The sequence below is a fragment of the Callithrix jacchus genome, chromosome 10 (assembly GCF_049354715.1).
Source record: "Callithrix jacchus isolate 240 chromosome 10, calJac240_pri, whole genome shotgun sequence".
Classification (NCBI taxonomy): domain Eukaryota; kingdom Metazoa; phylum Chordata; class Mammalia; order Primates; family Cebidae; genus Callithrix; species Callithrix jacchus.
In genome coordinates this window covers 81128089-81141564 of record NC_133511.1, presented here as the reverse complement: position 1 = coordinate 81141564, position 13476 = coordinate 81128089, and the positions used below count along the sequence as shown (strand labels likewise).

The 13476-nt window shown below is 44.5% G+C and overlaps 1 protein-coding gene and 1 long non-coding RNA gene across 7 annotated transcripts in view; one reads left to right on the top strand and one right to left on the bottom strand.

Moving 5' to 3' along the window:
* The window catches only part of INSC (INSC spindle orientation adaptor protein), a 140139-nt gene that overhangs the window by 10827 nt on the left and 115836 nt on the right, over positions 1–13476 (bottom strand). For all 4 annotated transcript variants that reach the window (XM_035265911.3, XM_009007722.5, XM_035265908.3 and 1 more), the window contains 2 exons: positions 11591–11762; positions 7421–7599 (listed from right to left, as the gene is read on the bottom strand). In XM_035265911.3, coding sequence (XP_035121802.1) covers positions 7421–7599; positions 11591–11762 — 351 coding nt within the window. The remainder of the gene's footprint in view (positions 1–7420; positions 7600–11590; positions 11763–13476) is intronic.
* LOC103796229 (uncharacterized) overlaps positions 1–13476 on the top strand; it is a 57912-nt gene that overhangs the window by 28556 nt on the left and 15880 nt on the right. Inside the window, exon 3 of one of the 3 annotated variants that reach the window (XR_623940.5) lies at positions 9775–10434. The exons of 1 other annotated variant lie outside the window; for it this stretch is intronic. This is a non-coding gene — a long non-coding RNA (uncharacterized LOC103796229). Of the gene's footprint in view, positions 1–4642; positions 10435–13476 lie in introns of those variants that run through there. One more of the 3 variants, XR_004731324.3, reaches the window with a different exon arrangement.

Sequence of the window (13476 nt, the reverse complement as noted above, 5' to 3'; positions counted from 1 at the left end):
TACAAGCTAGCAATGCTGTGAGGCGGCAGAGTGCAGGAGCCAGCCAGCCAGTTTCTCCAGCCCAGGCAAATTCATTCCTGTCTGATAATGTTCCATTAAGTTCTATTCCACCTGAGTGAAAGGGCACTGTTGCCCTTGCAGTTGTTTGGTAAATCCAGAGGACATCACCCTTGAGAGTGGCCCTAGGCGAGAGGTCAGTGTAATGTAATAGCTGAGTGTAATGCTCAACCTACATCTAAATCCTGGCTCTATCACATTTTCCTATGATCTTGGCCATGTTACCTAACCTTCTGTGCCTTGGTGTATTCATTTTCTATTGCTGCTAAAACAAATTATCACAAACTTAGTGGCTTAAAACAACACAATTTATCTTGCAGTTCTAGAGGTCAGAAGTTCTAAATGAGTCTTACATAGCAAAATTCCAGGTGTTGACAGATCTTCATTTCTTCTGGAGGCTCTAGGGGAAAATCAATTTCCTAGTTTCTATTTTCCAGCTTCTGGAGGCTGCTCTCATTCTTTGGCTCAGGGGAGTATATCCTTCTGACCTTTGCTTCCTTAATCACATTTGATTCTCGGACTCTAATCCTCTTCCCTCCCTCTTATAAGAACTTCTGTGACGACACTGGATTTACTTGGATAATCAAGGATAATATTCCTATGTCAAGATCTTAACTCAATGGCATCTAGAAAATCCCTGTCACTATATAAAGTAACTTATTCACAGGTTTTGAGGATTAGGATGCAGACATCCTTGGGGGCCCTACCACAAGAAATAAAAATAATTCAGCCAGGCACTGTAGCTCATGCCTTTAATCCCAGTTACTCCAGAGGCTGAAGCAGGAGGATCACTTGAAGTCAGGAGTTTGAGACCAGCCTGAGCAACATAACAAGACTCTGTGTCTAAATAAATAAGTAAATAAATAAAACATCTCTTATAAGACCTGTATGAGCATTCAGTGATTAATATCTCATCAAGCACCCTTTGTTAAATAAAACAAACCTGGATCACTCTGGGCAGGAGAACCTGAAAGGATGCAAGCCTTGAAAGATGTGTCAAGAAGCACCAGCCAAGCAACATGCAGCACCTGGGGGCGGCAGGGTGGGTGGCTGAGCATCAGCATGGCCAAGACACACTGCTAATGTGAGATTCCTCCCAAAGGGGAGCCTGTCCCAGAGCAGGACAACCCTTCCCACAAGAGGAACAAAGTGTGTGTTCACTACCTTATGTAGCGTTTTCAAATTATTTTTTCTTTGGCCCCCAAAGACATTAAGAAAATTGACGCAGACAGGAAATTGATCCAGGATAGCAGGGGACCTCCCACGTCACTGGTTCAAGAAAATATGCCCCTGTGTGGTAGGAAGGAGGTTGGCGAGGCCTTTTGATGTCAGTGCACACGGAGGAAAAGGTGCGCCCTGTGCTGGCCCAAAGCAGGTTTTCTGGAAACAGTTGTCTGCAGGCTGATGACAAGGTATGAACCAGGCCTGCCACATCCTAACAGTGTCTCAGCAGTCAGCCCTGATCACACCCTGACTTTGCCTGCATTCCTTTGCTGGAAACTAATACTGAAGACCAAACTGCATTCAAGGCAAGTGAAGAATACCCAGGACACCCAAGTAGACAGGTGCTCTGATCTAAAGAACTTTCAACACAGAAAGCCTGGCACATATTTCATGAAACATTATGATTACTTTTATGCTGTACAGAAATTAGGACCAAAAGGCCAACAGATTATATGACTGTAATTTGAATTACTCTTTAATTTTCAGATGAATATTTAGATTTCTATTCTCACCATGTTAACTCTGATATTTGCAGCAACAATGTCAACTGCAGCCCTGAGAACAAAAAGCAAAATCATTTTCAGCCTCTAGCAAGCTTGTCCAACCCATGGCCTGCAGGCCACATGCAGCCCGGGACAGCTTTAAATATGGCCCAACACAATTTGTAAACTTTCTTATAACATTATGAGATTTTTTGTGTGATTTTTCTTTTCAGCTCATCAGCTATCATTAGTGTTAGTGTGACCCAAGACAATTCTTCTTTCAGTGTGGCCCAGGGAAGCCAAAAGATTGGATACCCCTGCTTTAGGGGAAGCTCAGTGCTTCTCTGTACCTTCTTCCCTCCACACGACTTCCTCTACCAAAGAGCAGAAAGAATCTGGACAAGGACATTGATTTGTAGAATTAAGGGGTCTAAGGGAGGAAAGGTGTGGTATCTTTGAACATACTTTGTTTTACAAGGCCAGAGAAGCAAGAGAGCCCAGGAGAAAGTATAGCCCTCTTCTCTTCTGCTCTCTTTTGAGCCTCTCCCATCCTCTAGCAGGCATGGCCCAGGGCCCAGGACCTGAGAGGGCTGGACAGGCATAGAGGCTAGGAGAAGGGCACCTGCCTAGGCCCAGAGACAAGCATACAGCTTCCTCTTTCCAGTACTTGGGTCTTCTCACTGACAGGATCGGCATTCTCTTCTTACTACTATAGAGTCAAGAGTGGAGAACTAAAATTTAGGCTTAGGAGACAGTACGATAAAAGCCATGGAACTGTTTTGGATGTAGGTCTCGTACTGCTGGTGAATAGGCTGAAGGGCTCTCCTGGGTGAGACCCAGCTCCCTCATCCTGGGGATTACACAAATGTTGGGCTGTAACTCCACAGTGTTAGAGAGCATATAAAGGCCAAACCATATTCTCTGTGCTTGGTTTGCCCTTGGCTTTGTAGGGAGGGGTTTCCGGAACGGGTCGGGATGGGGTGTTATGATCCGGGATTCCTCCAATACTACATAACGTCCCTGATATGGTTTGGATCTGTGTCTCCACCGAAAATCTCATGTTGAATTGTAATCCCCTGTGTTGGAGGTGGATCCTGATGGGAGGTGATTCATGGGGGTGGATCCTTCATGAATGATTTAGCACCATCCTCTTGCTGCTGTTCTTGTGATAGTGAAGTGAGTTCTTGTTGAAAAGTGTGAAGCACCTCCCGCTTTGCTCTCTCTTGCTCCTGCTCCTGCCATGTGATGTGTCTGCTTCACCTTTGCCTTCCACAGTTACTGTAAGTTTTAAGTCCTCTCCAGAAGCCAAACAGATTCCAGCTTCATGTTTTCTGTTTAGCCTGCAGAACCGTGAGCCAATTAAACCTTTTTTCTTTACAAATTACCCAATCTCAGGAAATTTATTTTTATTTTTATTTTTGAGACAAGGTCTGGCTGTATCGCTTAGGTTGTAGTGCAGTGGTACCATCTTGGCTCACTGTAACCTCCATCTCCCAGGCTCAAACCATCCTCCCACCTTAGCTTCCCGAATAGCTGGGACTGTAGGTGTGCACTACCACGCCTGGCTAATTTTTTTTTTTTTTTAGAGATAGGATTTCGCCATGTTTCCCAGGCTGGTCTTGAACTCATAAACCAAGGCAATCTGCCCACCTCAGCCTCCCAAAGTACTGGGATTACATCAGGCATTTCTTTACAGCAATGTGAGAACAGACCAATACAGTGACCACCACGTTAACTACATTTCCTGACCCTACCTTCCTGTTTCAAAGCTGACATTCCCTGTCTCAAACCTACCCCAGCCTCCAGTTCTGTTAGAGACTGTTGTCCCATTCATTATTGAGTATTCACTTTGGTTTTAAGTACTTTACTAGTGTTATTCCATTTACTCATCATAATGACATGAAGGAGGGAGCAAGTGTTATTATTTCCATTACACAGATGAGGAAATTGTGACTCAGAGAGGTTAAGTGATTTGTCCAAGGTCACATAGCTGGGAAATGGCAGAACCAGAATGTGAACTCAGATCTGTCTGAACTAAAAAGCTGCACTGTTTCTAATATATCATATATATACATGACAGAGCTTTATAAACTATAGATTTTGAGATGTGAGCCAAAAATACAACCTCTAGTGACTATCATTTTCTGATAAACGGTATTCACAGTGAAATCCCAGAAATATTACAAAATCTGGTCATTCTAAAATGCCAAACAGATGGTGTATTATTGTGGGAAGTATATAGTAGCACTCCTACCCTTATGAAAATAGTTAATTCCTGAAGGCCACAAAAAGTCAGGCTCAGTAAAATCTCTATTACACATTAGACAAGATCATCAGGTCCCTTCCATCCTAGATTGTCCCTGCTTCACAGGCAGGGCAGAGGTTCACCAATATATCTGGAGACAGCCCCTTTCCTACCTCCCCCTGTCAGATCTGTAGCTGATTCCATGGGAAGTATGGCTCCTGGAAATACCTCCTTGGCATGAAAACATAGGACTATCCAGATTACTTGTTGGGCTTCTCAAGGCCTGAGCATATCAGCTGCAGCCCAGGCCCCCTTCCTGTAAATTAGCTGAAAAGCCTAGGTCCAAGGCTGCCCTCACCAACTTCCACACTCCAAGGCTGGCTACAGGATAGGCATGGCTAACGATGCTTCTGTTGGACGAATTATGTGGACCTTGCTTGCCAGGATGATAGAGAAGTTCTCATTGTTCAAACAGAGGTGGTCTGTATAGATCCAGGACCAAGAGGCTCCACACAGCATTGTTGTCATTGGCAGGTTCATTACCGGAAGCCTCATGGGGCATTGAATCTCCTAAGTATTTCAGGGGGCAGTGAGCACTTCAAAGCCTAATTCATCTTTTTTGTCTTCATTACAGGGAGCCCTGATCACCTTAATCCTTTTGCTGCCACAGGAAAGAGCCATTTGTTTCTTTAATGGGTGCACTTTCGCTAGCTAAGTGGCTGTTCTGAGCCAGGGCAGAAGGTGAAGCCATCCTGAGGACAGGTGGTACATGCCTGGCTCAGACAGTGGAATAACATGAAAAGCTACTGACTCCAGGTGCAGAAAGAACTATCTGCTGGCAGCATGACCACATTCTCTCCCTACTCTGATCTCCTTTTCCTAGGACTCAGTGAGGCTTCAAGAGTGGGCCAGTCACTCCTTGTGATGAGAAGGGGGCTTCTACACATAGAGTCACAGGACATCCAAAATGGAAGAAGCCATAACTCTTTTACAGATGAGGGAACTCCTCTCTGGAGGTTCCCGTTCAGTGCTGTGTGCCACACATTCAAAGGCCAATCATAATAACATTGATAGTGGCTTCTGTTGAATTAATAGTTTCTATGTGTCAGAGTCTGTACCAAGAGTTTATATTTATCAACTTATTTAATTCTTATTTCAACTTTGTAAAATATGTATTATTTATTTCCATTTTACAGATTAACAAAGTAAGACTCAAAGTTAATTGCCCAAAGTGACATGATTATTAATAGCAAAAAAGCTTCAAATTCAGGTTGTCTGACTCCAAAATTCCTGGTCTTACTGACTCACTACTTGATCTTGTATGAAATGACTGGAGTTAGCCACAGGAGAGGCACTTGAAGGTGAAGGGACCTAAAATTATGTCAGGTACATGAGAGACCAGCAACTGGAGGTACCTAGCTGAAGACAACAAGAGCATGAATAGGGTGGATCACAAAGGGTGCGCCCTCCTGTCTCCCTCACCACAACCAAGGATATGTCTACAGTAGACACGGGGCATGTCCCCCTCAGGAGCCAGTCAGGCCAATGGCCAACCAGGGGCCACCACTCTATCTGTTACTGTCATACCTTATCTCTCCAGAGACTTATCCAACTCTTAGAAGTAAAAGATTAGACTGGAAAGGAAGTCTGGAATTATACATGTCATACAGTTTGGAAGGCTGAGTTGAGGATTTCGGGTAACACACTATTAATGCTCTTCCTTGGATCATCAGGTTTAAAAAATAATGATATTCACCATTTATTATGAACTTAGTAGGGGCTAAGCCTTATATTAGGTTTTTGCATATCTTATTACACTTACCTTCACAATAACCCTGCAACATAGACATTAATGTCCCAATTAATAGATGGAAAACTAACACGCAGGTGCCTTTGACTTGCTCAATGTCACTCAATTGATAAATGGCCCAGGCAGGACCAACACCCAGTCTGTGGTTCAACAGCTGCACGACCTCCTTTCTTCAAAGACAACAGCAGATGAGAGTCAAAGATCAAGTTCTAAGAATTTAAATGTAAACCTGATTTAAATGCTGGGTAGCTGCCTGCCAACCACTTAATTTTGGGGATATCCTCTTGAGCCAAAATATTCTTATCTACAAAATGAGGCAAACATCACCAGTGTCACAGTAGTATTAGAACTCTCATATGCAAATGTTTAGATATTAGAAAATTCTCTCTGAATAGGAGCTTCTATGGTCAGCTGCCCTTTCACAGGTGATTCTAAGGATAAGAAATAACTGACGAAGTTTAGGGAACTTCACCAAGGCTATCAGCTCTAGGCTAGAGGCCTTAAAAATCCTAGGGAAGTTCCAAACTTAGGTCATGCCCTCAGAGGAGGAAAATCACATGAAATAATTAAGAGGAATAAATGTCATTAGATAAGTCAACACTGCATTGTGAGTTACAAATGCTAAGAAAAGGAGGCAACTCCAGAGAGCTGAAACCATCAGGAAAGGCCTTCCTGGAGCTGCTGGCATGGGACAGAAACCAAAGCAACTTCAGTTCAGAGATAAGGGTGGAAGGGGTGATGGTGTGGGAGCTAAAATGCAGACAGGAATAAGCTGAGTTGGGGGAGAGAGGATCATCTAACTTAGAGCTTAGGTACTGGGAGGAATTGGGAGAGAGAATCATCTAACTTAGAGCTTAGGTACTGGGAGGAATTTACAGAGACCTAAAGCCCACCTAATCTACCACCCCCACTCCTTGTTGGGGGCCAGAGGTGAACCAGGATAAAATTCTAGGACATCAGAGTTCAAAAAGCCTTTAAAAGCCCCTCATTCTATGTTTTCAAACACTTTTAGTAGTAAAACCCCTTTTCTACCAAAGAAAATCTTTCACAGAGCTCAAATATACAAAGAAAATTATGACTGATGTAGAGGCTGAAGCCCAGAATTAAGGTTCTGCTCCAAGCCTCTGTTTCTCATGAAGGTAGAGAGGAAAGTGGTTCACTACAGGGTTCAGTGTCAGATGGGCACCAACATGACCAGGACACAGAACTTCAGAGCAGGTCCAGGTACTTTCTGTGGGTCTTTCTGCCTCCAAGAACAGGCAATCTGAAGAGATTAAAGAAGGCCCTGAAGTGGCCAGGATGGGCAAAGCAGATAGGAAATCTCATAGAGAGGCTTTAAGGTCAATGAGAGACATGGAAAATATATTCCTTTACCTTTCTGCAGCATGTAAAGCTCACAATGGGATGAGCCAAAGGGGTAGGAGGTCTCATAAAGAGGCTTCAAGGTCAATGAGAGACATGGAGAATATTTACCTTCTTACAGCATGCAAAATTAACAGGATTCCCCTGCCCTCTCCCCTACCTCAGAAACTAAGTGCTGGCCTCCTAACCTCTGTCTCCACGGCTACAGGCCCTGGGCTTGGTGCCTTCTGGACACCTTACCTGGTCTCGAGTATAAGGCGTGTCCACTCTCTGCTTGTCACTACAGGCTTCCAGGAGGACACGAATGGCGTTCAGCTGCAGGAGCATCTCGCAGGCCATTGTGTCAAAGAAGGTGATGTTGGCAAGGGCCGCAGAGGCCAATAGGAAGACTTCCCCTGATGAGGCCTCTTGGCACAGTTCTGGATGGTGAAGAGAAAGAAAATAACTTCCATGCCAAGTGTTTTCATATCAGTTGTCCCTTTGGTTCCCACAATAGCTCTGGGAGATCTTCAGAGCAGGTGTTGTAATACCCATTTTGCAGATGAGGAAAGTGGTTACTACAGATGGAACAGTATCTGTCTACACAAGTGACCAAGCTGGGATTTAAAACATGGCATGTAACTCTACTCACTCCTTCAACCAATAAGTATTTATTGAATGAGCACTACGTTCCAGGTGCCAATGGGGTATTGGGATGGCATAGTGAACAAAACAGTTCAGGTCCTTGCCCTTGTTGAACTCACACTCTACTAGTGGGCAAGAAAATGAACTTTTAAAAAATTATGCATAATTCCAAAGTCTGATAAATATGAGGGAGAAAATGAACAAGTGCTAAGACAGCATATCTAGTCGCCCACTGAGGTGCGCAACAAAAGGTGTCCCTAACAATGTGACTTTACAGCTGAGACCTTAAAGGAAGAAAGGGGCCAGTCATAAAAATTACTTGGGGAAACAGAATATTCTAGACCAAAGGAAAAAGAAATACAAAGCCCATGAAGTGGGAAGGAGCTTCCAGTCCCTTTGTTTCTCCAGTAATGCACACTAGCCTGCTGCTAACCTTGCCTTAAGGAAGAGACTAAAGGTAAAACAGAGAGATTATACCCCTCCAGCTGCCATCAACAGAGCCTTGGTGCTTCCTTTTGGTCCCGGGATAAGAGGCATCTGGCAGCAAGAAAGTCCTATACCAAGCTCCTGAATGTCAGGCTCTTAATCTCTAATCCTAGTGGTCCTAGCTCAGCACTAACCAAACTCCCCCACTTACCATCTGTAATTGTACTAAGGACCTTTAAGGAGCAGAGTGACCTCATCCTTCCACCACCCGACACATCCCTCATGGGCTCCACAGAACCTGGAATGCACGCCCATCTCAGGAGGAGGAATAGATTGATTCTATCCATGGTGCTTCTCCCATTTCAGTAGACCTGATGTCTAGCCCTCAGCTCCAACCTGACCATCAATCCAGGTACTTCTGTGGTCCAGACCCTCTCCTACTGATAACATCTCCACAAAACCACAAAAGGCAAGACATACTTCAGAAAAAGAGCTTCAGGAGAGAAAAAAAGTTCAAGAGACAAAATTGAGTTATGTTTTATCCTGGTCCCTAGTTGCCTCCAGACAAACCTATACCTCCAGGTTCTGATGCAAATGCGACCTCCTAGCATCTACCTGTGAATGCACCTTCTGATGCCTACATTTTAGTTTTAGTAATAAAACCCTTTTTCTACCAATAACATTAGTCAAACACCTGCAGTGGGCCTTACACTATGCCATTAAATTCTGAATACCCTCAAAGTAGAAAATGATTGTCCACATTTACAACTAGCTGAGTCTTAGAGAAGCTAGTAGTAGCAACAGCTACCATTTATTGTTTACTCACTGCTGTACATATTTTTACTTCTCCTTACAACAATCCCATTTTTATCACTGTTTTGTAAATGAAGAAATTGAAGATTCATATATTAAGTGACTTGCCCATGGTCTTATGGCCAATAAGTAACTGACTGAGGCTAGAATCAAATCCAGGTCTGCCTGACTCCAAAGTCCCCATTCTTTTATTCTCCAGGTTACTTCTGGTCTCTCAGCCTCTTTGGCTCATTCCCAGTGATGCTTCCAGAGATGTGGGTTTCAGTTCTATCAGGAGGGAAACACTTGCCTCTGGGCAATGTTGCTCCCCACAGCCCAGGTGTGACCATTAAACAACTCAAACTCTTGATCCAACCACCAGGACTGGGACAACAGATTAGCTGAAATATTAAGAACTCTGATTCCCTTTATCCAGTGATTGTCCCATCCTCTGATTTTGGGAAAATCACTGGAGTCTCCAGTCCCTTCCAGGTCACCTCCCTACATCCAAGGTTTTGGGTGAGTCTACAGAGCACGGTGGCCCACTTTCCTGTGAGATTCCTTCTAGGTCCAAACACTCCTCCTAATTCTCATTCAGTTGCTATTGCTGCTGACACAGCAATTATTAACACAACTACCTAAGTGCCTTTTAATTTTGCTGCACATTTATTTGAACTACAGTCTGAGTCACCTGGGATGTGTTAGGAAGATTAAATTGAGGATTCCAGTGACTCATTTATAAATGTTTCCAGGGAATGGCAAGAAGTTGGAGGGCTATTTCCCACCAAAGAGCAGAAGTATGGCTTCCTGCCCGGAATATATCTGCTGAATCTCAGAGTGAACTCTACAATGCATCTTCATCAGGATGAAATAATAGGAAGACTCCTTGGCTCCAGGGAGAAACCCAGCCTGGGAAGTAAAGCAAGAATGAATATATGACAATAGTGAAAGGTCACTTGGACTATATGTACTTTGTTTATTTGATAATGTTTATAAGTAGAGAAATTTTCTATAAAATTTACAAATTTTGTCTCATCTTTAAAAGTCTATGCCTTTCCCACATGGTAACAATCAACTGAAATTTACCAGTGACCATCCCTTTAGACACTGCATGAGTTTTTCAATCTGACACAGGTCTCAAACACCTTTATTCTTCCATGTGGTGCTCTTCAACACATTCATGTTTCTTACTGGGCTCTAGAGGATGTTGAATATGGGACTCTGGCATAAGTGAGTCCTAATGCTGTTGTGTAACCTTGAGAAAGTAACTTAACCTCTCTAGGCTTAGATTTCTTCACCTAGAGAGTATGCAAGGAACTATAGGGTCTCTTGAGCTCCCTCTAGCCAAGACTTTCAACAATGGGCTTCCATGTTTTCTCAATTTTGAATAAATGTGGACATTGGCAAATTGATTTCTCCCAGCCTGACCTGTGAGTGCTACTGCCCCCATGACTAGAATCAGCCATAAAGTCAACATAACTGATGTCTCCTCTGTGCAAAGTACTTGCAGATCTCCAAATTCTAGAGTTAGAAGGACCCTTGAGAGAAACAAGTTGCAATGTCTTGTTTATGTTAGGAAAATTGTGAAGTGGGTTTTACAGTGAGATATGGTAAGGAGTGAGTGGTGGGATCTCACACAGCACTGGCACAGACTTGCTGCCCAGAGCCACTTGAATGCATGAGTCAAAAGCTAGAGTCCAAACCCAGGGTTCTGACTCCTACCTAGCCCAGTGTTATGTTGCCCCTAAGTTCTTGCTATTTCAGATATTCCCAGCCCTGGTATGGTGACTCCAAGAGTTAATCTTACATTTCCTGATGAAATGAAATGAAATTTCAATAATATATAGATATAAAGAGAGTGACAGAGAAATAGAAACACACATCACCACCAGCACTTTTAAAAGAAAGAGGTGGTTCACAAAACAATTCCCTGGGGATTGTTATCCAGACCAGCCCTTTCAGTTTCTATAGCTTAGCAAAGGAAAGCTAAGAAAAGAGCATATTTTAAATACAGAGCTATGATTCTCCTGCTAGCAGTGCATATGTTTGAATAGGTGAACCTAGAAGAGTCAGCACTTTCACGGCCCCATGATGAGAGACCAATGGTGTGATTTTCAGGAAGCAGGTTGTGGTGAGCTAGTGCTCTCTGAGAAACCATTTGCCCCAGTCATTACTGTGATAGTCACTGGGTACAAGGATTGAGAATTTAGGAAAAATGCCTATCAGAGTCTCTTTATCCAAGTATCTGAACCTCAAAATTTGAGGCTCCATTCCTTTCTGGGGCTTGTCCTGGTCTCCCTTCTGAAATGCCAATTAATCCCAAACTGACAATAATTCAACTTGCTTCTCAGAGGGCTGCATGCATTTTAATAAGAAACTCTTGACAATAGAGGTCTTCAAAGCCTAATTCTGATCCCTTAATGGTGGGATTTCAGCAAATGTGATCATCTATACAGGAGATACCTGGGGTGCAACGAGTGGCAGATTGGAAGGCCTTCCTATCTATTCCTGAAGACAACTGTCCCAATGCCCTCTCTCCTAGTGGTCCCACTGCCCAGGGTGACTCACTGATGAGGGCTGTCACGATCTCCTCCATGCTCTCCAGGAAGCTACTGAGGTGCTGGGTGACAGGCAGGTGTGGGGAGGTGACCTGGGCCACCACAGCCGCAGCCTCAGCCCGTGTGGCCTCTGGGTGGCTGTCGTCGGTCAGGATGTTGGCCAAGCACAGAATGCCATCCACCTGCAGATGGAGAGAGGGAGCTTCCCTGTGAACCCTAGGAAGACACCACTGCCCATGACATTAATGAGACAGATTCAGGCCCCCTCCATGTAAGCCAGCTCTGCCTTCCCAGAACAGCCCAGGACTACATGTAGAGCCAGGGACAATCCAGTGACAAGGCCCTCAGAATGACTCAAATTCTGGCACCTGGAGGCCTCTTCTTTGATTCAAGCAGAGATCAGTAAACTTCCATGGGTCTTCTAAATAGCAGACATAAAGTCCTGTGTCCAGAGACAGGGCCCTGGTGATACCACAGCAAATTGCCACAGAAAGAACAGTCACTTAGAAATCTCACATCCCCAAGCTCCAATTTTAGACCCCTCTTCTTTGCTCTGTGACTTAGCCTCTCTGATATTCTATTTCCTCACCCTTCAACAGGGTATTGGGGGATTTAAGAGATAAAGCAGGCAATGCCTGATCCAGAAGAGATGCTCAAGAAATATTGGCTCCTTCCTCCCTTCCTCTGATTTAGCAACAGGATGAGCTCAGGGTTCTCTTCCCCATCTTGTCCTCCACCATCCATAGAAATGGGGCTGCTTCCTTGGGGGCCTTGCTTTCTGTGCCCAACCAGTGAGAAGCAAACCTGAAACTGATGGGACATGAATTCCAGATAAGAACATGTTTTCAAGCTCTGCCCGAGTCAGACCTGCTCTTGGCATGATAACAGCTGCTGCTGAGCACGTGCTTACAGTATGCCAGGTACTGCTCTATGTAGAGTGAACATGATGTTATACAATCTATTCCTTACAATAACCCTTTGAAGTCAGTATTATCTCAATTTTACAGACAAGAAAGCTGAGACACAGAAACTTTCATAGACTTGCCCCAGATCAAGAACTTTAAAAGTAGTTGGTTTGGCATTTGAACACAATGGTCTGGTGCCAAAGCCCAGGTTTTGAACAGAATATTATCCTGCCTACTAAGAAGTGGCACCTGAGCTCAGACTTCAGCCTCCATCAGGGTCAGTATACAAGACTTGTTAGAGAAAAAGAAGGCAGGAGCTTGTCACGGTTAGCTCCGCCGTGCTATTGCAGACCCTCAGATGCCCTAGACAACAGCCTGCCTGGGGACCCTGCTACCAAGCACCAAGTCCTTCTCAGGTCAGGAGTAGGAGGTAGGGGATGAGGCGGGGGAAGAACAGGAGAGGTGGGGGGAGGTGCAGCCCATGCTCATTCCCTACACCTGCCACAGACCCGAGGCTTCTGTCCCTACATCTTCCTGACACTTAGCTCCAGTGGGCTTCCAGAGGTCTGCGTTTCGTTTGACTAATTACCACCACTGAGTTCTGTGCCTCCCTTAAATGGCTCTTGGGAGCTGTAAGGTCCATTAGCTGTGAAAGCCTTTGGCAATCTCAGACTCAAAGGAGACAAATGTGGAAACAGGAGCCCAGGGAACTGTCCGCAATAAAACTCACCTGGATGTGCTTAATAAAAGGGAACAAACAGCAGCCAGGCAGTCCCTGGCAGAACTGGACTCATGCCAGGTGTTTAACTAACAGGCCCTCAGAGGGGGGCCTCATTTGGGCCTGCAAAAGGGAAGGGAAGCGGGGGCTAGAAGCAGGAAGCGGCCCTATTGCCAACATAAGAAACCTCTTGCCCCATCCGGCCTTCATCCCTTTCCTTCTTCTAGCACAGATAAAGCTGATTGCTAAGAAGCTATAGGGTTGTTAGTGGGG